Here is a 26,621-nt window from a genome sequence, read left to right on the forward strand (position 1 = left end):
AGAAGGATACAGGAAACAGAGGGAAAGAGTGTAATTGAGAAACGTTGCTGTTTTCTTTGAGCCTCAGGGGGGAATTACCCCAGCCAGGTGTAAGCTGTCAAACAGGAAAATGCTACATACCTAGGTGTAATTGAGATGTAGATATTTATGATGGAGTGTTAAGTACTTTTATCAGGTGCTTGGTGTACAGTGCACTCTGTCATAGGTCCTACTTGATGTATATACAGGTTAGTTTTGCCACGCCTTCTCTCCTCACCTGTTATGCACACACACACACCGGCACACCCGCATCAGCCAATCAGAGAAGCACACATGGAGTACTGGAGACAGAATGCATGGCTGATGAGCTAGAAACATGAGCAGGAACTGACTCAACCACCTGTAGGGGAGAGGGAGGAGGTGAAGGAGCAGGAACCTGCTAGAAAACGAGAGAGACATGGAGGGGAGAGGTGAATTAGGGGACAGACAGGCAGAGAGTAAAAGTAAGAGATAGTATGACAGAGAGAGACACACAGAGGAGAAAAATGAGCGAGAGAGCGAGGAGTGCTCCAGGTACTTCATTATAGTGTAGTGAACAATGGGAGTCATTCAACGGCAACACTCGGGAGAAAGAGTTCAGCTGAGGTGTGGAGACCAATCCCAGCTCATGTTCCCCTGCTGTGGGAAATGTTACACTCACAAGAAATGTTTTAAGACATTACACTGTGTGCGCGTTTGTGTTCTCTCACACAAGATAGAAATCTAACCATTTCTCCCCTTCTACCCCCTCTGTCTTTCCCACTCTCTCTTCTCCATTTCCCCTTCATCCCCATCCCGCTATCATCCCCCCTTTCTCTCTCTCTCCTTCAGGAGAGGAAGTCCTCTTCTCATTGGTGTGCGGAGCAAGTATGAGCTTTCCGCAGAGCACATCCCGATCCAGTACAACAGTGGTGAGCTCTGTTCCTCTCTCCCAAGCCTCTTCTCCAGCTGACGGTCTCACTTCAGTGTACTCCAACCTCTCTGTCTGCCCACTGTCCTCACAGAAACCTGACTGTGTTCGTTAATGCATCTCAACACGTTCTGTTACATAATATTCATGGACAGATCTCTAACTTGAGACACGAGTGCGTAACTGGAACTGACGCATACATCATATAGATGAGGTTATATGTCTGTAACTCAAGTCATGATTCGGGTCAGTAGGAGTACACCCTTGCATAACAAACTAACCAACCTAATCAATCAATTAAGTGACTGTGTCCTAACCCTAACAGTAGCAGTACTTACTGTGAGCAGTATCTTCACCTGTCCTAACCGTAACAGTAGCTGTACTTACTGTGAGCAGTATCTGTATCTGTCCTAACCGTAACAGTAGCAGTACTTACTGTGAGCAGTATCTTTACCTGTCCTAACCGTAACAGTAGCTGTACTTACTGTGAGCAGTATCTGTATCTGTCCTAACCGTAACAGTAGCAGTACTTACTGTGAGCAGTATCTTTACCTGTCCTAACCGTAACAGTAGCTGTACTTACTGTGAGCAGTATCTGTATCTGTCCTAACCGTAACAGTAGCAGAACTTACTGTGAGCAGTATCTGTATCTGTCCTAACCGTAACAGTAGCAGTACTTACTGTGAGCAGTATCTGTATCTGTCCTAACCCTAACAGTAGCTGTACTTACTGTGAGCAGTATCTGTATCTGTCCTAACCGTAACAGTAGCTGTACTTACTGTGAGCAGTATCAGTATCTGTCCTAACCATAACAGTAGCAGTACTTACTGTCTGGTCCAGACTAATGATAACCCTCCTGTGTGTGATAACATGTAATCATCTAAGACTAACCCTGTCCTATCCGTAGCACCGTACTACTCTTTCCTGAGGGACTGTGCAATCACCCCAGAGTTTACAGAGCGACAGGGGGCTGCTGAGCCCGTAGGTGCGCTAACTACCAAATAAACTCGTGGGTGTTGTGGGTTCTGACCTCTGATTGGATTGAACCGCCTCATAAGAGTTGCATGACTAACAACAATCAGATTCCCTTTAATCAGACACACGTCTCCAATGATTCGACTGTTAAATTATTGTCTACTTGTGCAAAAATTATGCAGAATCACAAAAATTATGGTTATGAGAAATGAGACTCTTGCTTCTTGTGGAAATGCTGCCAATACTATGGGTTAACATCATGATCACACTCAGTGGAAAGTAGTGTCAGGCTAATTACATAACATTGCAATATGACATTCTGACTCTAAAGCTCCCTTTTTTCTAATGAATAGGGTGCTGAATCCTCATCCAGTAACTATTATCTAGAAACAAGGAGTAGGACAGCCCTCTCCAAATGATAGATTTCAAAGATTTATCTTGACATGCGTGTTATAACAAATCTGCTCCTTACATACTCATTGGCCAGTTAATAACAGTTCTGTTCTCTCTGTGTGTGTCAGTTATCTAGAGAACACCCCATAGATGTGTTGGACTGTCTTCACCCTGCTGTCTGTTAACTTAGCTAAACTCCACTTCAATAGTAATGTATCCTGCTGGAGTCCAAAGTCTGAGAAAGGGAAAGGAACCAGGAAGAGTAGGAGGATAATGGGTTGCATCTCAATGCTATAAAGTGGCTTCCTCCTCTCCGCTCCTTTCCCTCATCTCCTCTCATCTAAAAACACAAGATAGGTGAAAGCAACATAGTGGATGGAAATGTATTTTCACCTGTCAAGTGCAGATGAAGGAAAGAAACAAGGAGACAAGGAGATGTCACTTATCGCTATTAGGGACTAATACTCCTGTAACTGTGACAAAGGACAAAGGTCACTGTGTGTGAGTCACCTCATAAATACCATGGACAAATCAATACAGATTGCAAATTGAACCTCCATATCCACCTGGTTATTGATTCCAGAATCTTCTGAGGTGAAGAAATGTAAACATATGATTAGCTTGTTTATTGATGGTCAAAGGACCCTTGACTCCTTTCCTCTGTCTGTCAATCACGATCATGAACTCTAATCCCACCTGTCTTGTTTTGGTTTAAATCATTGGGTTGTTGATTAAATCCCTCTCTGTTTGTCATTGTTCACTGTTCACACTCCCAATCTTTAGTTTACAGCACTTTACTTGAACCCTTCACCTTGAAGGCTAAGTATCAAATCGAATCAATGGAAGCTGTTTTTCAGTCTCTCGGTCCCAGCTTTGATACACCTGTACTGACCTCGGCTTCTGGATGATAGCGGGGTGAACAGGCAGTGGCTCGGGTGGTTGTTGTCCTTGATGATCTTTTTGGCCTTCCTGTGACATCGGGTGCTGTAGGTGTCCTGGAGGGCAGGTGGTTTGCCCCAGGTGATGCATTGTGCAGACCTCACTACCCTCTGGAGAGCCTTGCGGTTGTGGGTGGAGCAGTTTGTGAGTGGTTTCGATGACAAGCCAAATTTCTTCAGCCTCCTGAGGTGGAAGAGGCGCTGTTGCGCCTTCTTCACCACGCTGTCTGTGTGGGTGGACCATTTCAGTTTGTCCGTGATGTGTACGCCGAGGAAATTAACATTTTCCACCTTCTCCACTGCTGTCCTGTTGATGTGGATAGGGGGGTGCTCCCTCTGCTGTTTCCTGAAGTCCACGATCATCTCCTTTGTTTTGTTGATGTTGAGTGTGAGGTTATTTTCCTGACACCACACTCCTAGAGCCATCACCTCCTCCCTGTAGGCTGTCTTGTCATTGTTGGTAATCAAGCCTACCACTGTAGTGTCGTCTGCAAACTTGATGATTGAGTTGGAGGCATGCATGGCCATGCAGTCATGGGTGAGCAGGGAGTACAGGAGAGGGCTGAGAACGCACCCTTGTGGGACCCCAGTGTTGAGGATCAGCAGGGTGGAGATGTTGTTTCCTATCCTCACCACCTGGGGGCGGCCCGTCAGAAAGTCCAGGACCCAGTTGCACAGGGCGGAGTCGAGACCCAGGGTCTCGAGCTTAATGACGAGTTTGGAGGGTACTATGGTGTTAAATGCTGAGCTGTAGTCAATGAACATCATTCTTACATAGGTATTGCTCTTGTCCAGATGGGTTAGGGCAGTGTGATTGCGATTGCGTTGTCTGTGGACCTATTAGGGCGGTAGGCAAATTGGAGTGGGTGTAGGGTATCAGGTACGGTGGAGGTGATATGATCCTTGAGTAGTCTCTCAAAGCACTTCATTATGACAGAAGTGAGTGCTACAGGGCGATAGTCGTTTAGCTCAGTTACCTTAGCTTTCTTGGGGACAGGAACAATGGTGGCCCTCTTGAAGCATTTGGGCACAGCAGACTGGGATAGGGATTGATTGAATATATCCATTAACACACCAAACACACCAGTCACCACCATCATAATCATGACATACAGTATAAGCAGTTATAAGCATGTCACAAGCAGTCACTAGTTAATAACAAAATACTTAAAACAGTTTAGGTGAAACGTTCAAGTAAAGCAGGAAGTGTTGATTACCCTGACCCAGTCTGAACCATGACCCCTAACCCCTGCCCTCTGTCCTGTAGGTCTGTTCAAGGAGGGGGTCCAGGATAAAAACAGCCACAACCGGCCAGACAAGCCAGACAAATCCACTGCTGTGAATTCAGCTGGAGACGGCAAGGCTGTGGAGTACTACTTTGCCTCTGACGCCAGGTGAGCTGAAAGCCCTAGGTGTATGTGTTTGTGTGTGTGTACAGCATGCATGTGTGCTTGTCTCATGCTCCCACCTGTCCCTGCCCAGTGCCATCATAGAGCACACCAACAAGGTGATCTACCTGGAGGATGATGACATTGCAGCAGTGGTCGGGGGCAAGTTGTCCCTCCATAGGCTGAACAGCCTGGCAGGGGAGGATTCAGTCCGGGCCATCCAGACCCTCCAGATGGAACTACAGGAGATTATGAAAGGTCAGAGGTTAATCATAGGGCTAGTCGCCATGGCAACCTAGGAGTTTACTAGGAGTAGGATATAGTGTCCCAGGCCCTACACAGTAATGTAAGATCTGTTTTGTGCCAGGTTGGGATTTGAGGAGGGTAGGCAAAGCCTCATTCTAGATCTGTGTGCCTAAGGGTAACAAATACCTGGAGTGGTCAATACCAATACACATTCCTATTCACACAGAGGTCATATACCTGGAGTGGTCAATACCAATACACCTTCCTATTCACACAGAGGTCATATACCTGGAGTGGTCAATACCAATACACCTTCCTATTCACACAGAGGTCATATACCTGGAGTGGTCAATACCAATACACCTTCCTATTCACACAGAGGTCAAAGATAGGGTCTTGTGTCATACCTGAGAAATGTAGTCTGATTTACAGAGAGACAGGCCCATGGCCAACCATACTTTACTGCAGTCACTAGCTCTAAGAACAGTAGAACAAGATCTCCCCCTGCTGGCGTTAAGGGAGTACTTACACCAGTGTGCTGTAGACTGAAACAGTCATCATGCTCCGTGTCCCTCATCTCTCTCTCTTTCTGTGCAGGTAACTTTGATGCATTTATGCAAAAGGAGATCTTTGAGCAGCCAGAGTCTGTCTTCAACACCATGAGGGGCCGGATCTGTTTTCACACCAACAAAGGTAGCTTACCATTGTGATGTCATATTCTGATTGATGCCACTCCCTGTTGTTCCGGAATGCCGATGGTACTGTGCCGTATCCTCAATCAATATTAGCACAGCAACTCACGGAGGCAAGCATAGGTTATTAACAGTTACTACATGGATGTATAGCGTGATTCCTCAGGAAACCCAGACAAAACAAATACTATGATTTTTGGGGGGGAATTTTCACGAATTGTAATCCATAGATGGGTCCTTTGGAGGAAGGATTATTTGACATTTGTATTTTAAAGCATAATTGAGTAATAATTCATCAAAGTTAGCATATTTAATACAGGCCTCCTTTAAGACTCCATAGTTTTTAATCTGTAGGTGCCACAAAGAAAACATGTATGTCATATGAGGCTTTACGGCTTGCTCTGTAATATGATTCGTATTTTGATTTCCAATGGTTTTGTTTTTACACTCATTTATGAATATAGAACAATATAAACATTTTTTTAAATGTATTTTTTATTTCACCTTTATTTAACCAGGTAGGCTAGTTGAGAACAAGTTCTCATTTGCAACTGCGACCTGGCCAAGATAAAGCAAAGCAGTTCGACACATACAACAACACAGAGTTACACATGGAATAAACAAAACATACAGTCAATAATACAGTAGAAAAATCTATATACAGCATGTGCAAATGAGGTAGGATAAGAGAGGTAAGGCAATAAATAGGCCATTGTGGCAAAGAGTAATTACAATATAGCAATTAAACACTGGAATGGTAGGATGTGCAGAAGATGAATGTGCAAGTTGAGATACTGCGGTGCAAAGGAGCAAGATAAATAAATAAATACAGTATGGGGATGAGGTAGATTGGATGGGCTATTTACAGATGAGCTATGTACAGGTGCAGTGATCTGTGAGCTGTTCTGACAGCTGGTGCTTAAAGCTAGTGAGCGAGATATGAGTCTCCAGCTTCAGAGATTTTTGCAGTTCCTTCCAGTCATTGGCAGCAGAGAACTGGAAGGAAAGGCGGCCAAAGGAAGAATTGGCTTTGGGGGTGACCAGTGAGATATACCTGCTGGGGCGCGTGCTACCGGTGGGTGCTGCTATGGTGACCAGTGAGCTGAGATAAGGTGGGGCTTTACCTAGCAGAGACTTGTAGATGACCTGGAGCCAGTGGGTTTGGCGACGAGTATGAAGCGAGGGCCAGCCAACGAGATCATACAGGTCGCAGTGGTGGGTAGTATATGGGGCTTTGGTGACAAAACGGATGGCACTGTGATAGACTGCATCCAATTTGTTGAGTAGAGTGCCATATAGAATGACACATTAACACTATAAACCAGCTCAGTGAAACATGAATATTGAAAATATACCAATTTATGATTTGGCAAATTTTTTCACTATATTGTTGAACATAATATACTCTATGGGCATATCAACGTTCCAGAGTGGGATCTCTTCTTGTGTTAAAGTTATGGCCCATTTTATATAGACAAACATCGTTGTCAATGTAACCAATCACAGTCCCCCTTTTACTTGTATCATGTCACATCCTGCAAATCACCAGCAGAGGGTGACCATTTTGCATCCATTTTCACATTCACTCTGTTGGTAATACTTACAAATTGGACCATAACTCTAAAAGTAGCAGAGATCCCACTCTGGAACTTTGATACTGTATGCTTGTTTCTCTCCTGAACTTACTTTGTGTCGTCAACGTAGTGTGATGTAAAGAGGCTCATAGTTACCCCTCTTACCTCCTTGGACTAAATATGAATGCTGATGGTCTCTCCACTCCTGTCCTGTCTTGTTCTCAGTGATCCTGGGAGGGCTGAAGGACCACCTGAAGGAGATCAAACGCTGCAGACGCCTCATCATGATTGGCTGTGGAACCAGCTTCCACGCTGCCGTAGCTGTAAGTGAACCAACCAGAAGTGTGATTGAGGAAGAGGAGGAGAAAGAAAAGATGATGATGACCATTGTAATTATGATAAGGGTCGCTCTCTTTCTCTCTCTCTCTCTCTTTCTCTGTTTCTCTCTCTCCAGACCAGACAGATTCTGGAGGAGCTGACAGAGCTTCCTGTCATGGTGGAACTGGCTAGTGACTTCCTGGACCGCAACACACCCGTCTTCAGAGACGATGTCTGCTTCTACATCAGCCAATCAGGTAATTCCTCAGAGTGATTAATCTGCTATACGTTTTTGTATTGCTGGTGTTTCATAAAACTCTCTCTGGTGGAGACTAGATGTTCTAATAGAGAGAACTCTCTGGTGGAGACCGGACGTTCTAATAGAGAGAACTCTCTCTCTGGTGGAGACTGGATGTTCTAATAGAGAGAAATCTCTCTCTGGTGGAGACTGGATGTTCTAATAGAGAGAACTCTCTCTCTGGTGGAGACTGGATGTTGTAATAGAGAGAACTCTCTCTCTGGTGGAGACTGGATGTTGTAATAGAGAGAACTCTCTCTCTGGTGGAGACTGGATGTTCTAATAGAGAGAACTCTCTCTCTGGTGGAGACTGGATGTTGTAATAGAGAGAACTCTCTCTCTGGTGGAGACTGGATGTTGTAATAGAGAGAACTCTCTCTCTGGTGGAGACTGGATGTTCTAATAGAGAGAACTCTCTGGTGGAGACTGGATATTCTAATAGGGAGAACTCTCTCTGGTGGAGACTGGATGTTCTAATAGAGAGAACTCTCTGGTGGAGACTAGATATTCTAATAGGGAGAACTCTCTCTGGTGGAGACTGGATGTTGTAATAGAGAGAACTCTCTCTCTGGTGGAGACTGGATGTTCTAATAGAGAGAACTCTCTCTCTGGTGGAGACTGGATGTTGTAATAGAGAGAACTCTCTCTCTGGTGGAGACTGGATGTTGTAATAGAGAGAACTCTCTCTCTGGTGGAGACTGGATGTTCTAATAGAGAGAACTCTCTCTCTGGTGGAGACTGGATGTTGTAATAGAGAGAACTCTCTCTCTGATGGAGACTGGATGTTGTAATAGAGAGAACTCTCTCTCTGGTGGAGACTGGATGTTCTAATAGAGAGAACTCTCTGGTGGAGACTGGATGTTCTAATAGAGAGAACTCTCTCTGGTGGAGACTGGATGTTCTAATAGAGAAAAGGCTGGTATGGATACTGTGGGTAATCTGTTGAGTAAGGGAGAATTCGAGTGTGTTTTGCTGGTATGAATGATGACGTGCCTTGGTTATCTCCCTCTTTCCCCCCTCAGGTGAGACAGCAGACACTCTGATGGCTCTGAGGTACTGTAAGGATAGAGGAGCTCTGACCGTGGGGGTCACCAACACAGTGGGCTCCTCCATCTCCAGAGACACAGACTGCGGGGTGCACATCAATGCCGGTCCAGAGATCGGGGTGGCCAGCACCAAGGCCTACACCAGCCAGTTTGTGGCTCTCATCATGTTTGGTCTGATGATGAGTGAGGACAGGATCTCCCTGCAGCCGAGGAGGCTGGAGATCATCAATGGACTCAAGATTCTCCCAGGTGAGTTCTTATATTAGAGCCATGTAGAATGACACATTAACACTATAAACCATCTCAGTGAAACAAAACTGCATCTATAACCGTCACACACTATAGCCAATAGATTACTGCCAGGTGTTACAAAATGGATGAATGAGAATTAACCAAACCCTCTCTCCCTCCTCCTTTTTCTCTCCCTCGCCCCCTCTCTCTCTCTCTTCTCTCTCTCCCTCCTCCTTTCTCTCTCCCTCGCCCTCTCTGTCTCTCTCTCTTCTCCCTCTCTCCCTCCTCCTTTCTCTCTCCCTCGCCCTCTCTGTCTCTCTCTCTTCTCCCTCTCTCCCTCCTCCTTTCTCTCTCCCTCGCCCTGTCTCTCTCTCTCTCTCTTCTCCCTCTCTCCCTCCTCCTTTCTCTCTCCCTCGCCCTGTCTGTCTCTCTCTCTCTCTTCTCCCTCTCTCCCTCCTCCTTTCTCTCTCCCTCGCCCTCTCTGTCTCTCTCTCTCTTCTCCCTCTCTCCCTCCTCCTTTCTCTCCCTCGCCCTCTCTCTCTCTCTTCTCTCTCTCTCCCTCCTCCTTTCTCTCTCCCTCGCCCTCTCTCTCTCTTCTCTCTCTCTCCCTCCTCCTTTCTCTCTCTCTTCTCCCTCTCTCCCTCCTCCTTTCTCTCTCCCTCGCCCTCTCTCTCTGTCTCTCTCTCTCTTCTCCCTCTCTCCCTCCTCCTTTCTCTCTCCCTCGCCCTCTCTGTCTCTCTCTCTCTTCTCCCTCTCTCCCTCCTCCTTTCTCTCTCCCTCGCCCTCTCTGTCTCTCTCTCTCTTCTCCCTCTCTCCCTCCTCCTTTCTCTCTCCCTCGCCCTCTCTGTCTCTCTCTCTCTTCTCCCTCTCTCCCTCCTCCTTTCTCTCTCCCTCGCCCTCTCTGTCTCTCTCTCTCTTCTCCCTCTCTCCCTCCTCCTTTCTCTCTCCCTCGCCCTGTCTGTCTCTCTCTCTCTTCTCCCTCTCTCCCTCCTCCTTTCTCTCTCCCTCGCCCTGTCTGTCTCTCTCTCTCTTCTCCCTCTCTCCCTCCTCCTTTCTCTCTCCCTCGCCCTCTCTGTCTCTCTCTCTCTTCTCCCTCTCTCCCTCCTCCTTTCTCTCCCTCGCCCTCTCTCTCTCTCTTCTCTCTCTCTCCCTCCTCCTTTCTCTCTCCCTCGCCCTCTCTCTCTCTTCTCTCTCTCTCCCTCCTCCTTTCTCTCTCCCTCGCCCTGTCTGTCTCTCTCTCTCTTCTCCCTCTCTCCCTCCTCCTTTCTCTCTCCCTCGCCCTCTCTCTCTGTCTCTCTCTCTCTTCTCCCTCTCTCCCTCCTCCTTTCTCTCTCCCTCGCCCTCTCTGTCTCTCTCTCTCTTCTCCCTCTCTCCCTCCTCCTTTCTCTCTCCCTCGCCCTCTCTGTCTCTCTCTCTCTTCTCCCTCTCTCCCTCCTCCTTTCTCTCTCCCTCGCCCTCTCTGTCTCTCTCTCTCTTCTCCCTCTCTCCCTCCTCCTTTCTCTCTCCCTCGCCCTCTCTGTCTCTCTCTCTCTTCTCCCTCTCTCCCTCCTCCTTTCTCTCTCCCTCGCCCTGTCTGTCTCTCTCTCTCTTCTCCCTCTCTCCCTCCTCCTTTCTCTCTCCCTCGCCCTGTCTGTCTCTCTCTCTCTTCTCCCTCTCTCCCTCCTCCTTTCTCTCTCCCTCGCCCTCTCTGTCTCTCTCTCTCTTCTCCCTCTCTCCCTCCTCCTTTCTCTCTCCCTCGCCCTCTCTCTCTCTCTCTCTCTCTCTCTTCTCCCTCTCTCCCTCCTCCTTTCTCTCTCCCTCGCCCTCTCTGTCTCTCTCTCTCTTCTCCCTCTCTCAGACATGATCCGGAATGTTCTGACTCTGGATAATAAGATCAAGTCCATAGCAGATGAGCTATATCAGCAGAAGTCTCTGCTGGTCATGGGACGAGGCTTCAACTACGCCACCTGTCTGGAGGGGGCACTGGTGAGGACAGATCTACAATCAGCTTACCCACCCCAAATCCTGACCCTAAACCATTACAGGAAACTTGCCAAACTGACGTTAAATCAGTTTCTAGGGGCAATGTTTTCCTTTTACTCCTATTTTTCACTCCTTTATATATCATTAAACATCTCACTCTATATTCACATGCCTGTTCATCTATATGAATTATAGACTATTGATTATGTTATGTCACTGATTGATTCTTCCCAAACAGAAAATCAAGGAAATCACGTACATGCATTCAGAGGGCATCCTGGCTGGGGAGCTGAAGCACGGCCCCCTGGCTCTGATTGACAAGCACATGCCGGTCATCATGATCATCATGAAAGACGCCTGCTACACCAAGTGTCAGAACGCTCTGCAGCAGGTCACAGCCAGATCGGTACGTCACATTCCTCACTCACATCACATATTCAAATGCACGTAGACACAACTAAATACCCACCTCGTATGCACACCCATGACTTAACTGGCTCACGCGCATTACACAGGTAAAAACTAGTAACACACACACAGCCTCACTATCAAAAGCTTTGAATAATGAATTCAAATGAATTGATTGATATACTTCTGTAAACCGCTTTGTCTTTCTCTCCTACCCGTTCAGGGGCGGCCTATTATCCTGTGTTGCCAAGACGACCAGGAGATGTCTGAAAATGCGTATAAGACCATTGAGCTGCCTCACACGGTGGACTGTCTCCAGGGCATCCTCAGTGTCATCCCTCTGCAGCTCCTGTCCTTCCACCTGGCCGTGCTACGGGGATACGACGTTAGTCTACCACTACCTGCTCTTTCCTTATGGACTTTAATTACCTAGTATTGAATATGTTTTATTTCAATTTCATTACCAAAAGCATCAAAATCAACGGTTACAAGTACACACCAAATCAACTACTCATACACAAGTGGCGGTCGGTGCCGTTTAAGATGAGGTAGGACCATTCTTTTTTTATATTACAGCATACTGGATGACTGTCATTCATATTCCAGTCACCCAGCTCAATGTAACATTGATAGGTTTAGGCTGCTACATGATACTCAAATCTTTCCTGTACCCATCATGAGGTTGCTACAACCTAGCCTATGAATGAAAGTTTACAACGTAGGTGCACAGGTCGAGAAAATGTTTAATAATCAAGGTGACAGACATTGACACATTCAATACCGCCTTGAACAATTTTGCCTGCATCTAGCTGATCTAGGGTGTAATCATTAGTCCAACAGAAACGAGAGTTTCTATTGGACAAATTCAGGTATGTTTAACCCCGTTTTGTTCCATATGCTTCCGTTTAAGGAACGTTTTTCAACAGAATCGGTGGAATGAATACACCCCTGATCACATGCAAACACAGTTCACTTTCATAGCAGCCACATATAAACAGCATGATACCTGTGATTGTAGTATAATTCCTTCTCTCATCTACGTGCTCTCCTCTCACCTTTTACATTCGCTTGTGGACTTCAGTGCACAACACATCAGCTGTATGTGACCAGGCGAAAAAACCCTTCCAAGCCAAAACTTCATATCATAACCGCAAACCGCTATACACAGCCTACATCATTATTAGCTGTTAGCTAATGTCATAGACAACATAGCTACTAGAACTAAAACGTTAGTAAACCCGCTACAATCATGCAGTACAGTGTACAGTCAACAGCAAGCAGTTTAGCAGATACACTGGCGTGCCCCGGTGGCAATAAATTAATAAAACCAAAAGCTTACCTTGACTTGGAAGAAATGCAATGTTGGATAGCCATAGCCAGCTAGCTAACATATGTTTGAGTATGCTAAACTAGCTTGCTGCATTTGGTAGCTAAGTGAAAGTGAAAAAAAATATGAAATATAGCTAGCTCTCGCTCTCTCTGTCTCACTCTTGCTTCACCTTCATTTTTGAAAGAAATTGTTCAAAACTGTTCGACTATTGTCTTTCCCTCTCTTTGAGTGAACTACTGACAACATGTTATGCACTGCAGTGCTAGCTAGCTGTAGCTTATGTTTTCAGTAGTAGATTCATTCTCTGATCCTTTGATTGGGTGGACAACATGTCAGTTCATGCAAGAGCTCTGATAGGTTGGAGGACGTCCTCCAGAAGTTGTCATAATTACTGTATAAGTCTATGGAAGGGGTTGAGAACTATGAGCCTCCTAGGTTTTGTATTGAAGTCAATGTACCCAGAGGAGGCCGGAAACTACTTTAGATGTCCTCTGGCTACACCATGGTGTTACCCTACAGAGTGCTGTTGAGGCTACTGTAGACCTTCATTGCAAAAGTTGTGAATATATTTAGTATAGTTTTATCTCAAAATCAACTTTTTTTTGAATGTTTCACTATTTTTATTTTTCTGAGGAGCCTCCACTGCCATATACCTATGCTGTATGTGTATATAGTCTTGTCTCCTTTACTCATCAGTATTGATCTGATTTAATGGCTGTCTCTCTCTGGTTGCAGGTGGACTGTCCCAGGAACCTGGCCAAGTCTGTCACTGTGGAGTGATAAAAGACAGACAGACAGGAGGCAGTAGAGACCATAACACTGCTTTGCCTCTGCTCAAGAGAAAGACTGAGTGGAGGCTTACACATCAAAGTGCAATTGTGTGTGTGTGTGTGTGTGTGTGTGTGTGTGTGTGTGTGTGTGTGTGTGTGTGTGTGTGTGTGTGTGTGTGTGTGTGTGTGTGTGTGTGTGTGTGTGTGTGTGTGTGTGTGTGTGTAAATCTCACGAGTGTTTGACCATCTGTCCAATCAGCAGCATTATCACCAATAATGTTTCCAAAGCAAGAGACTATACACTACTGTATGCACTGTGCCTTGTACCCAATTGGTGCCTTGTCCACAAACAGTTGAGCCAAAAACACCAAATGTAGGAATAATGCATTAACTTGGTAGATTGAAGTGCTTATAACTGTGCAATATGTGAAAAGTGCATTGTGAATGTTTATGATAATATTCTCTTCATGTGTATTGGGCTCTCTGTCCTGTGGCAGTCTATTATCTTCACTTTGTATCTTGGGAAGTGTAGTCTATTCCATAGCATTCCTTTATACAGAATAGCCTATAGAGCCCCACAGTGGAAGAGTCATAATATCCATAAAACACAGTGGTCAAACAGGGAAATGGTTCCAATCGTTTTTCCACCATTCATGTTTCCCATTGGGGATTTTAGAAAAACTTAAAATAAGAGCTGTGTTTCATGTAGGCTTACCCTGGTGTGATGTTTTAACAATCATGTAAATCTCGCTCAGACAAGGTGACTTTTATCAATATATTCGGCTCTATTTACTCTCAGATTCGAAAAATGCTAATTAGCATTAAAGTATACTACAAATCCCTGCAAGCTCCTGCATGTCATCTCAACTAATAGGTATTATATCAATAAAAAAATTCATTGCACAAGACAGTTCACAGAATTGTCAATTTAAAGAAATGTTGCCAATTTATTCATTACTAAATTTAACTAACATTAGAGAGTTAATCCAGAGATTCTTACCTTTGCTTTGATTCGGCAGTCTCGTCCAGATCATCATGGTATTTGTAGTTTGTTTTTATAGCCACATTAGCAGCTAATTAACATTTCATTTGGGGGGGTAAATACAGGCCAATATATTAATAAAAGTCACCTTGTCCTCGAGAGATTTACATGGTTATCAAAATGTAACGCCAGGGGAAGCCTACACAAAACACAGCCCTTATTTATTTTAAGTATATTTTTATTTATTTTAAGTGTTTCTAAATGAATGGTGGGAAAACGATTGGAGCTATTTTTTTGTTTGACCGCTAGGTTTTATGGGTATTATGACTCATGCTGTGGTACTCCATAGCTAGCACATTGTAAGGAACTATTCCAGAAAGCGCTATTTATGTACAATGTATGTACATCATAACACTTATGGTGTTATGATGTACACACTGCTTTGATGTACTGTATACAGCCTCTATTCATTGTGCCTTATAGTCCATTTTAATCCTTCTGAGTGAATCTTTTACTCATGAGGGGATTACTCTTAATCTACACTCCAATCTGTTGAAAAGGGCTGGATGATACTGCTACAGTTTAGTCTCTCAAGACACCATAATAATTATACTTTATTTAATTCACTATCCTTTCATGAATCCTTATTCTGTGTCGAGTCGTTGTGTGGCGCTCATCATCATCATCATCACAATCTTATTCTATTTTCTGTCATGCAGCATTGTGAGGGACATCTGTCACATTCTCTGAAGATTGTCTGCACTTCATTGTCTTTTTTATCCCATGTATGATCCCACTTTCTTTTATATTGTATTTCATCTCCCATAATGCCAGTGTTAACATAACTATTGTTTTCATGACGCACTACCTTGACATCTCATTGGAAGAGTGATATCCAGAAGAAAAGGAGCAATATATAATATGAATTGTAGTTTTGGCCATTTCACTACATGTACTGTATAGGGTAAAATATGTTAGATGTACTGTATAGGGTAAAACATGTTAGATGTACTGGATAGGGTAAAACATGTTAGATGTACTGGATAGGGTAAAACATGTTAGATGTACTGGATAGGGTAAAACATGTTAGATGTACTGGATAGGGTAAAACATGTTAGATGTACTGGATAGGGTAAAACATGTTAGATGTACTGGATAGGGTAAAACATGTTAGATGTACTGGATAGGGTAAAACATGTTAGATGTACTGGATAGGGTAAAACATGTTAGATGTACTGGATAGGGTAAAACATGTTAGATGTACTGGATAGGGTAAAACATGTTAGATGTACTGGATAGGGTAAAACATGTTAGATGTACTGCAGTCGGTGTATTTATCAGGTTATTTTATGATGATTAAAGAAAGTGATGCTGATTTATTACTTTAACTATGATTGTATTTTATACCGTAGGTTTTATAGCAACCTGATATTCTATTAATTAATTAATGAATGAATAAAGGAAACTTTAGGTGAAAATGGAAAGCGTGCTTACCTTTACCTTTTACTGTGCCTCTATGACCCATTTCAAACAGACAAAATACAAGTTTATATGACCCCTTTCAAACAGCCCCTTGTTGACCACTTATTTGCAGGAATACCCCTTTTATACATACAGTATCAGTGGGTAACTGGCAAATGGGGAGAGGTGGTGGGTGTTGTTAAACCATGGGGGCTGTTTGCAGTTAAAATTATGGAGGTGTTAAAACAATGGAAGTGTTCATGAATTTAGCTGCTAGAAAATAGAGAACCGTTCACACAGACCCAATACCTGTATTTTGCTTAAAGGCTAGGTCTTTAGGTGGGTTTTATTTGTCCATGTTTTTGACCCCCTTGCCCTGTCAGATATACCAACAGATGGTATAAAGAAGCAGGCTGGTATATTAGTGGGATTTTGATCTGTGTATGAAAGGGATAATACAGTGGGCGTTGGGCCACCATGAGCTACCAGAACAGCTTCAATGCACCTTGGCATGGATTCTACCAGTGTCTGGAACTCTATTGGAGGGATCATTCTTCTATGAGAAATTCCATCATTTGGTGTTTTGTTGATGGTGGTGGAAAACGCTGTCTCAGCTGCCGCTCCAGAATCTTCCATAGGTGTTCAATTTGGTTGAGATCTGGTGACTGAGACACACACACACACACACACCCTTTAAACCGCCTAGGCTCCTTTGAGACCCCTGTTTCAAAGTCACTGAGATCTTTTGGTAGCCATAATAATGCTTATTTAACTCAGTGTGGAAGCACCTGCTTTCAATATACTTAGTGTCCCTCATTTACTAAGTTTTCCCCTAATATGTTCATAGAATACTGGTGCTTTCTGTTATAGTTACATTTCAGACATGATATGAAATTGAAACAATGTTTCTTTTGACAATACAAGAGTTTGTCACAGACTTTCAGGATCTCGTGATTACGTCATTCACTTTGTACCAAGACTACCCTCCACCCCATATAATTAGGAATTACAATACTTAAAATAGTCATGTAAATAGATCTCTACGCTCCTCCCCCGCCTCAGTTGTCACTAATTACCACAGCCACAAAGTCTAAATAGGTATCCTAATCATTTATATTTTTTTGCTTTTGCTTTTTGGTATTGTTTTAAGGTTAGGGTTATCAGTATAAGGTAAGCAGTGTGGTTAGGGTTATGGTTAGGTTTAAAATCAGATTTTAAAGAGATTATTTTTAGAAATAGGCGGGTTTAGCCATATGTATGGGGTGGCAGGTAGCCTAGTGGTTAGAGCGTTGGACTAGTAACCGAAAGGTTGCAAGATTGAATCCCTGAGCTGACAAGGTACAAATCTGTCATTCTGCCCCTGAACAAGGCTGTTAACCCACTGTTCCTAGGTCATTGAAAATAAGAATTTGTTCTAAACTGTCTTGCCTAGTTAAATAAAGGGATTGTGCAGGAGTTTTCACTTTTTATTGTGTCAGTTAGGAAAACTGTTCTCCTTAACTTTTCTTTATTCTGATAGGAGCTGTTTTCTTGCCTTTTCCATGCATGGGACCTAGGAGAAGCGAAGGGAGAAGGTAGGTGTTGTATGATTCTGCCCGCAGTCCGTCGATCCACTTTCCATTCCTACTACCACGTACCGCATTGCCGGCGAGAAGTGAATGAAAGAGCCCAGCTCCAGGTCTTGGCAAATGATAAGTGGTACGTGAGGTTGAACAGAAACGTGATCAGCAGGTAGGATAAGGTATAGCAGATTACCAATGGTATGCGGTGTCATAAACCGGGTGGCGAGGAAGTGGTGGGTGATTACTTCATCATTCAAACTGTTTGTGTGTGCCTATTTAATCTGTATAAACTTGAAATTGAATGGAACTAAATAGCAGCACGGAGAGAGAGAGAGTAGAGAAAGAGAGAGAGAATTTAATTGAATTGAGAGAGAGAGAGAGAGCACTATTCATTCATTCATCTGAGTCATCGGCAGTTCTCACTGTGGACCTATGCCTCATCGTCACATTCTCTAGGGCCGTATGTGTGTGTGCGTATGTGTCACGTGTGTGTACCAACAGCTGCTGTGTTTTTACATGCAATCGTGGTTGCATAACATGTGTATGTATGTGTAGTCTCTGTGTGTCTGAACTTGTTTCCACAAATTGCTATTTTGACCAATCTCATCAGATATTTTCACAATAGATCTTTTTCAGAGCTGATCTGATTGGTCAAAAGACCAAATAGTGAAAAAAAAAGATCCGAATTGGGCTGTCTGTGTAAACTCAGCCTTTGCGTCATTGTCTATGAGTGTTGTCGTAATGCTGTCTTAGTGCATGTTTTAAAGTGCTATAACTCCTATGCCTTCCCTTTTCCTGGCTCTGGCAATGGGAGTGACTGAAAGGCTGTAATGCACCCTATTCCAGTTCACATCTGCGTATTTGTCATGGTACACTGCTAACCCCAGTGTGGGAATCTGCTATTACGCACGCACGCACGCACACACACACACACACACACACACACACACACACACACACACACACACACGCACACAGGCAAACATGGATCTCAATCAATTCTTTTCAACCAATCAAATCAATTCAATCAAAAAAAATTTTGCAGAGTACGACCCTGCCTCACACAGGAAGCGGCGCAGGTCCTAATCCAGGCACTTGTCATCTCCCGTCTGGATTACTGCAACTCGCTGTTGGCTGGGCTCCCTGCCTGTGCCATTAAACCCCTACAACTCATCCAGAACGCCGCAGCCCGTCTGGTGTTCAACCTTCCCAAGTTCTCTCACGTCACCCCGCTCCTCCGCTCTCTCCACTGGCTTCCAGTTGAAGCTCGCATCCGCTACAAGACCATGGTGATTGCCTACGGAGCTGTGAAGGGAACGGCACCTCCATACCTTCAGGCTCTGATCAGGCCCTACACCCAAACAAGGGCACTGCGTTCATCCACCTCTGGCCTGCTGGCCCCCCTACCTCTGAGGAAGCACAGTTCCCGCTCAGCCCAGTCAAAACTGTTCGCTGCTCTGGCACCCCAATGGTGGAACAAGCTCCCTCACGATGCCAGGACAGCGGAGTCAATCACCACCTTCCGGAGACACCTGAAACCCCACCTCTTTAAGGAATACCTAGGATAGGATAAAGTAATCCTTCTAACCCCCCCCTTAAAAGATTTAGATGCACCATTGTAAAGTGGTTGTTCCACTGGATATCATAAGGTGAATGCACCAATTTGTAAGTCGCTCTGGATAAGAGCGTCTGCTAAATGACTTAAATGTAAATGTAATGTAAATGTAAATCAACAGAGATGAACTGTTGTGTCAGTGTTTGTGTGTACATTTATGTTGCATGTGTGTGTCAGGGTGCATGTGCTTGCCAGAGGCAGCAGGGGAGCCAAATCAAATCAAACTTTATTTGTCACATGCGCCGAATACAACAAGTATAGACTTTACCATGAAATGCTTACTTACAAGCCATTAACTTACAAGCCATTAACCAACAGTGCAGTTCAAGAAGAGTTAAGAAAATATTTCGTCTGAAGTCATGACACCCTCATCCAGCTGGTTCTATGTTTCAAAGACCTCTCTGATGAGAGTAGGCTACCCGTCCTGTTGGGGGAGGATGCAGAGAGCTGTGGGTTGACAGCGCACTACATTGCTGCCTGCCATAAGATGAGGGACAGTGTCTGACAGACCAATCAACCTGCACATGTACTGTATGCTTATTGTTATTGTTGAATGTATGGTTATGTTGACCCTTGGTTATTGTTGTTACTGTTGTCCTGTTGACAATTTTGATTATAATTTTTATATTGTAAATATCCAAAATAAGCTTTGGCAATATGTACATTCTTACGTCATGCCAATAAAGCAAATTGAATTGAATTGAATTGAGAGAGAGAGAGAGAGAGAGAGAGAGAGAGAGAGAGAGAGAGAGAGAGAGAGAGAGAGAGAGAGAGAGAGAGAGAGAGTACACTGTGGCAGAATACCTGAACACTGTGAGTGACCCAAAATTAAGGAAATCTTTGACTATGTACAGACTCAATGAGCATAGCCTTGCTATTGAGAAAGGCCGCCGAAAGCAGACCTGGCTCTCAAGAGAAGGCAGGCTATGTGCACACTGCCCACAAAATGAGGTGGAAACTGAGCTGCACTTCCTAACCTCCTGCCAAATGTATGACCATATTAGAGACACATATTTCCCTCAGATTACACAGACCCACAAAGAATTCCAAAACAAATACAATTTTGATAAACTCCCATATCTATTGGGTGAAATACCACACTGTGCCATCACAACAGAAAGATTTGTGACCTGTTGCCACAAGAAAAGGGCAACCAGTACAGAACAAACACCTTTGTAAATACAACCTATATTTATGTTTATATATTTTCCCTTTTGTACTTTAACTATTTGTACATCACTACAACACTGCATATAGACCTAATGACATTTGAAATGGCTTTATTTCTTTGGAACTTTTGTGAGTGTAATGTTGGCTGTAATTGTTAAAAAATTTGTTTCACTTTTATTTATTATCTATTTCACTTGCTTTGGCAATGTAAACATATATTTCCCCATGCCAATAAAGCCCTTATATTGAATTGAGAGAGCACACACACACACAGAGAGCAAGAGAGCACAAGAGAGAGAGAGCACACGCACAGAGCACACATTCTCTGACTCTGACTGTTATTATGCTGACAATAACAGAACTTGGCTTGATGGATGGAAGGATGCAGATTTGAGTGAGACATCCATTTTGAATTATATTAGGACCAGAACTAACACATCGATCTCTGTGTCTTCCAGACTGGTTCCGGCCCCTGATTCAGCAACAGTATGAGTGAGGGTGAGGGTGAAGGCCAGTTCTACAGTGTACAGGTGGATGATTGTAGCAACATGATTCATGTTTAAAACCTCTTAGCGATAGGGGGCAGTATTTTCACGGCCGGATGAAAAACGTACCCAAATTAAACTGGTACCTACTCTGGCCCAGAAACTAGAATATGCATATTATTAGTAGATTTGGATAGAAAACACTCTGAAGTTTCTAAAACTGTTTGAATGGTGTCTGTGAGTATAACAGAACTCATAAACTCAAGTTATTTCAGCCTTCTCCTGTTACTGGGCAGATAATAGTAGCTCAGTCAATCAGTGGACTGCCTATGGACAAAGGGTTTGGGTATGCGCGGTCCCGCGAGCGCGCCGGAATGAATACGCTATTGTCCAGTTGGAATATTATCGCAATTTTACGTAAAAAATACCCTAAAGATTAATTGCAAACAACGTTTGACATGTTTCTACGAACGGTAATGGAACATTTTGACTTTTCGCCTCTGGTACCGCGCTCGCGCATTATGCCTTTGGATAGTGACCTGAACGCATGAATAAAATGGAGGTATTTGGACATAAATATGGATAATTTAGAACAAAAACAACATTTCTTGTGGAAGTAGCAGTCCTTGGAGTGCATTCTGACGAAGATCAGCAAAGGTAAGAGAATATTTATAATACTAATTCTGAGTTTAGGTGACCCCAGAACTTGGCGGGTGTCTGTATAGCTTGCTTTGATGGCGAGCTATGTACTCAGAATATAGAAAAATGTGCTTTCGCCGAAAAGCTATTTTAGAATCTGACAAAGCGGTTGCATAAAGGAGTACTGTATCTAGAATTCTAATAATTGTTATGTATTTTGTCAACGTTTATGATGAGTATATGTAAATTGATGTGGTCATTCACCGGAAGTTTTGGTGGGAATACATTTTCTGAACATCACGCGCCAATGTAAAATGCTGTTTTTGGATATAAATATGAACTTTATTGAACAAAACATACATGTATTGTGTAACATGACGTCCAAGGAGTGTCATCTGATGAAGATCGTCAAAGGTTAGCGCTTCATTTAGCTGTGTTTTGGGTTTTAGTGACATATCTCCTTGCTTGGAAAATGGCTGTGTGGTTATTTTTGTCTATGTACTCTCCTAACATAATCTAATGTTTTGCTTTCGCTGTAAAGCCTTTTTGAAATCGAACAATGTGGTTACATTAAGGAGAAGTGTATCTTTAAAATGGTCTAAGTTTGAGAAATTGAAATGATTATAGTTTTGTTGTTTTGAATTTCACGCCATGCTATTTTGTCAAACGATCCCGTTAACCTCTCTGGGCTAGGTGGGACGTTTGCGTCCCACCCTAGTCAACAGCCAGTGGAATCCCGTGGCGCGATATTCAAATACCTTAGAAATGCTATTACTTAAATTTCTCAAACATGACTATTTTACACCATTTTAAAGACAAGACTCTCGTTAATCTAACCACACTGTCCGATTTCAAAAAGGCTTTACCACGAAAGCAAAACATTAGATTATGTCAGCAGAGTACCCAGCCAGAAATAATCAGACACCCATTTTTCAAGCTAGCATATAATGTCACAAAAACCAAAACCACAGCTAAATGCAGCACTAACCTTTGATGATCTTCATCAGATGACACTCCTAGGACATTATGTTATACAATACATGCATATTTTGTTCAATCAAGTTCATATTTATATCAAAAAACAGCTTTTTACATTAGCATGTGACGTTCAGAACTAGCATTCCCACCGAACACTTCCGGTGAATTTACTAAATTACTCACGATAAACGTTCACAAAAAACATAACAATTATTTAAAAAAATTATAGATACAGAACTCCTTTATGCAATCGCGGTGCCCGATTTTAAAATAGCTTTTCGGTGAAAGCACATTTTGCAATATTCTGAGTAGTTAGCCCGGCCATCACAGGCTAGCTATTTTGACACCCACCAAGTTTGGTACTCACCAAACTCAGATTTACTATAAGAAAAATTGGATTACCTTTGCTGTTCTTCGTCAGAATGCACTCCCAGGACTTCTACTTCAACAACAAATGTTGGTTTGGTTCCAAATAATCCATAGTTATATCCAAATAGCGGCGTTTTGTTCGTGTGTTCAAGACACTATCCGAAGGGTGACGCGCCGGCGCATATCGTGACAGAAAATTTCAAAATATTCCATTACCGTACTTCGAAGCATGTCAAACTCTGTTTAAAATCAATTTTTATGCGATTTTTCTCGTAAAATAGCGATAATATTCTGACCGGGAGTCGTTGTTTTCGTTCAAAGACTGAAAAAGTAACATGGACTCTTCACGTGCATGCGCGCACCTGTCTCATTGTTCTCAGATCGACCACTTACCAAATGCGCTACTGTTTTTCAGCCAGTAACTACAGAGTCATCATTCAACGTTCTGGCGCCTTCTGAGAGCCTATGGGAGCCTTAGAAAGTGTCACGTTACAGCAGAGATCCTCTGTTTTGGAAAGAGATGACAAAGAAGTCCAAGAAATGGTCAGAGAGGGCGCTTCCTGTTTGGAATCTTCTCAGGTTTTGGCCTGCCATATGAGTTCTGTTATACTCACAGACACCATTCAAACAGTTTTAGAAACTTTAGGGTGTTTTCTATCCAAATGCATATTCTAGTTACTGGGCAGGAGTAGTAACCAGATTAAATCGGGTACGTTTTTTATCCGGCCGTGTAAATACTGCCCCCTATCCCCAACAGGTTAACGGGATCCTGTCTCGAAGGGGTCACTAAGAGGTTTTAATGAGGATCACCACTCATAGCTCTTCACTAAAAAATGTTTCTTCTTTTCTCTATCTTGTGTCTCATCCACTCCTTCATGTCTCTCTCTCTCTCTCTCTCTCTCTCTCTCTCTCTCTCTCTCATACCCTCTCTCTTTCCCTCCCTTCCCTCTTTCCAGCTCTGCTCTAGACTCAGTGTTAGGTATTCCATTGGTGGTAAAGAATCTGTGTCGGCCCTTCCAGAACCAAACCCATGCCAAGCGGGACTACAGGGAACTGGTGCTGCTCAAATGTGTCAACCACAAAAACGTACGCTCTCCCCATTAAAAATAAATATGTTTGAATGCTCTGTCTACTGAGCTGATGGGTAACATTCTGATATTATAACCTTTAATTACTATTCAAATGCAGAGTTGTTGGTCGATCTGTCTTCAGATTATCAGGCTGGTCAATGTGTTCACGCCTTAGAAGTCACTGGAGGAGTTTCAGGACCTGGACCTAGTGTACTCAGGCCAGTGATCTTGTGCTTCTATCCACATAGTTCCTAGTGTTTTACTCTAGTTTGATAGAGTATATTACACACAGGTAGACGTTCTCTTTTACTCCACCTGTGTTCCTATTCCATTTATAGTACTGACAACGGCCCTTTGGTCTACGTATTTCTTTCTGATCCACTCTTCTCCCCTCCTCTCTCCTCCACTCCCCTCCTCTCTCCTCCTCCTCTCTCCTCTGCTCCCCTCCTCTCTCCTCCTCTTTACTCCTCTTTACTCCTCCTCCCTCCTCCTCTCTACTCCTCTTTACTCCTCCTCCCTCCTCTCTCCTCCTCTCTACTCCTCCTCCCTCCTCTCTCCTCCTCTCTACTCCTCTCTACTCCTCTCTCATCCTCCCTCCTCCTCTCTCCTCTCTCCTCCTCCACTCCTCTCCTCTCTCCTCCTCTCTCCTCCTCTCTCCTCCACTCCTCTCCTCCCTCTTCCTGTCTCCTCCTCTCTACTCACACACACACTCTCAACACTAAAACACACACACACACACACACTCTAACCACTAAAACACACACTCTAACCACTGAAACACTTTGATAGGAGAATGTTTAAGTAGTAGTGTTACATAGTGAATGGTATGCCATGTACATTTGCTGTGTGTATGATTAACCTATAGCTAAACCTATCTTCCTGTGTAGGAAGTGAAGGCTAATTGTTCCACTGCATCAAAAGTTTCCCATTGACCTTTTCAGAGAAAATACCTCTTTAAATAATCATAGGGTTGAAAGTGGGAGGAGTTGAAGACCATTTGTTAGAAGCACACAGTCCAACGCAAACACTACCCACCCACTGACCTCATCACATCCTACTGTACTGGCTACACACACGCACACACACACACGCACGCACACATGCACGCACACACACACGCACACACGCACACACACACACACACAGGTGTGTAAACTGATAAGCAGTGCTCCTTAGCATGGGAGAGGAGCCTGGAAGGCTGTTAGTTAGCCTGTCCTTCCCATCCCATCCCAACCTGTCCCCTCCTAATCCTGCATTTTAACCATTTCATAACTCAAAGAATTCAGAATTATTTTATTCATCTTTAACCACTGTGCCATCTGTCTGTCTGTGATTTTGACGATCCGTGTTATGTGATTCATTCTGTTTCACAAATAAGACATCCACCCGTATGTTCGACCACCGTATGTTCATGTTTGTTTGTTTTTGTTTTCTTCCTGTTCACAGTGGACATCTGGTCAGTGGGGTGCATCGTGGGAGAAATGGTGAATGACAGCGTTGGCTTCCAGGGCACGGAACGTATCCTTCATCCACCATCCGTACCATGAGTCATCTCTCTCCCGGTTGCTCTTCCTCTCACCCCTTCTTACTTGTTTCTTTCATTGTCTCTATATCTATACTTTGACATAGTGTTAAATTAGATCCACGTGGATGTCTGGGCTTCATGTGTGTTTCCTTAACAGTTAAGATGTGTGTCAGACGTCTACACTGATTGTGTACAAACAGTTCAGATGACTCACTGATGATTATCATTTATATTGACTGTTTCACCTTTTCTAAGGGTTTGGCATCCTTTCTCCCCTCTCTCTGCCAGACTCTTTTCTTCAAAGTTTTATAGTTAAGGTATCTGAGTATCAGGGTTGTGTGGATTAAATAAAAAATGTAATCTGTTACTAATTAGTTACATGACAAATTAAGTAATCGGTAACGTAATCCTTTGGATTACTCGAAATGAGTAACATAATCTAATTACTTATGGATTACTTTCCCTTCTAACCCCGACATCTTTTAAAATGTTTAAAAATGGTAATCTACTATTTAAAAACAAAATTGTAACTTGAGTATTTTCAAATTGGGGACTAGTGTTCTATCTATTAATTGTTAAAGCATAGTCACAGGCCTCCATGCAAAACATTTCAGTTAGTGGCACCAGCCCATGATTTGGTTGCATCACAATTAATTTAAAGTGTTTCATTAAGAAATGTACAAGACTAGTAAAACGGTAAGATTAAAAAAATACATTGCTTATTCTAACATCATGTTCAAGCATGAACCACTATCTGGCCGGCCAGACCTAGGTTTCTGTGACCAGTAGCAGGATACATAGATACTGTTACGAACCGGCTCAGAGTTAGCAACAAAAGGGAGACAACGTGGAGACAAGGAGTATCAAAATATATATATATATATATATATATATATATATATATTAGATACCACAACCAAAAACAACACCCAAGCCCAGGTGTTTCCCATCTAGCTGACGACCCTTCCAACTCCGCCCACCGGCATCCTAATAAGGAAACAAGAGCAGAGAGAGAATACGGCAGACAGAGTGGGAGGGTCGTCACACACCCCCCCCCCATAAAACCGGGGACCAACAAGGGCCCCGGAACAACGTACCAGCCTCTGCGTCCCAAATTGACACAGGCCTCTGCGTCCCAAATTGACACAGGCCTCTGCGTCCCAAATTGACACAGGCCTCTGCGTCCCAAATTGACACGAAAGGTTACATGTTCACCTTCCACTTGCCCCAGCCAACCTCCTTCTCCCCAGACCTCAGCAACCTTTGCG

General features: G+C 43.5%; 1 protein-coding gene across 2 annotated transcripts in view; it reads left to right on the forward strand.

Moving 5' to 3' along the window:
- Positions 1-15,963, forward strand: part of LOC106611946 (glutamine--fructose-6-phosphate aminotransferase [isomerizing] 2) — a 33,634-nt gene extending 17,671 nt beyond the window's left edge. Inside the window, exons 8-19 of one of the 2 annotated variants that reach the window (XM_014212647.3) lie at positions 850-929; positions 1,836-1,913; positions 4,502-4,628; positions 4,717-4,880; positions 5,466-5,561; positions 7,360-7,457; positions 7,589-7,709; positions 8,773-9,045; positions 10,865-10,992; positions 11,228-11,395; positions 11,621-11,782; positions 13,463-15,963. In XM_014212647.3, coding sequence (XP_014068122.1) covers positions 850-929; positions 1,836-1,913; positions 4,502-4,628; positions 4,717-4,880; positions 5,466-5,561; positions 7,360-7,457; positions 7,589-7,709; positions 8,773-9,045; positions 10,865-10,992; positions 11,228-11,395; positions 11,621-11,782; positions 13,463-13,507 — 1,540 coding nt within the window. In that variant the 3' untranslated portion in view covers positions 13,508-15,963. The remainder of the gene's footprint in view (positions 1-849; positions 930-1,835; positions 1,914-4,501; positions 4,629-4,716; positions 4,881-5,465; positions 5,562-7,359; positions 7,458-7,588; positions 7,710-8,772; positions 9,046-10,864; positions 10,993-11,227; positions 11,396-11,620; positions 11,783-13,462) is intronic. The other variant, XM_014212649.3, reaches the window with a different exon arrangement.
- The last annotated feature ends 10,658 nt before the right edge of the window (positions 15,964-26,621 follow it).

Source organism: Salmo salar, chromosome 09 (assembly GCF_965601325.2).
Source record: "Salmo salar chromosome 09, fSalSal1, whole genome shotgun sequence".
Classification (NCBI taxonomy): Eukaryota; Metazoa; Chordata; class Actinopteri; order Salmoniformes; family Salmonidae; genus Salmo; species Salmo salar.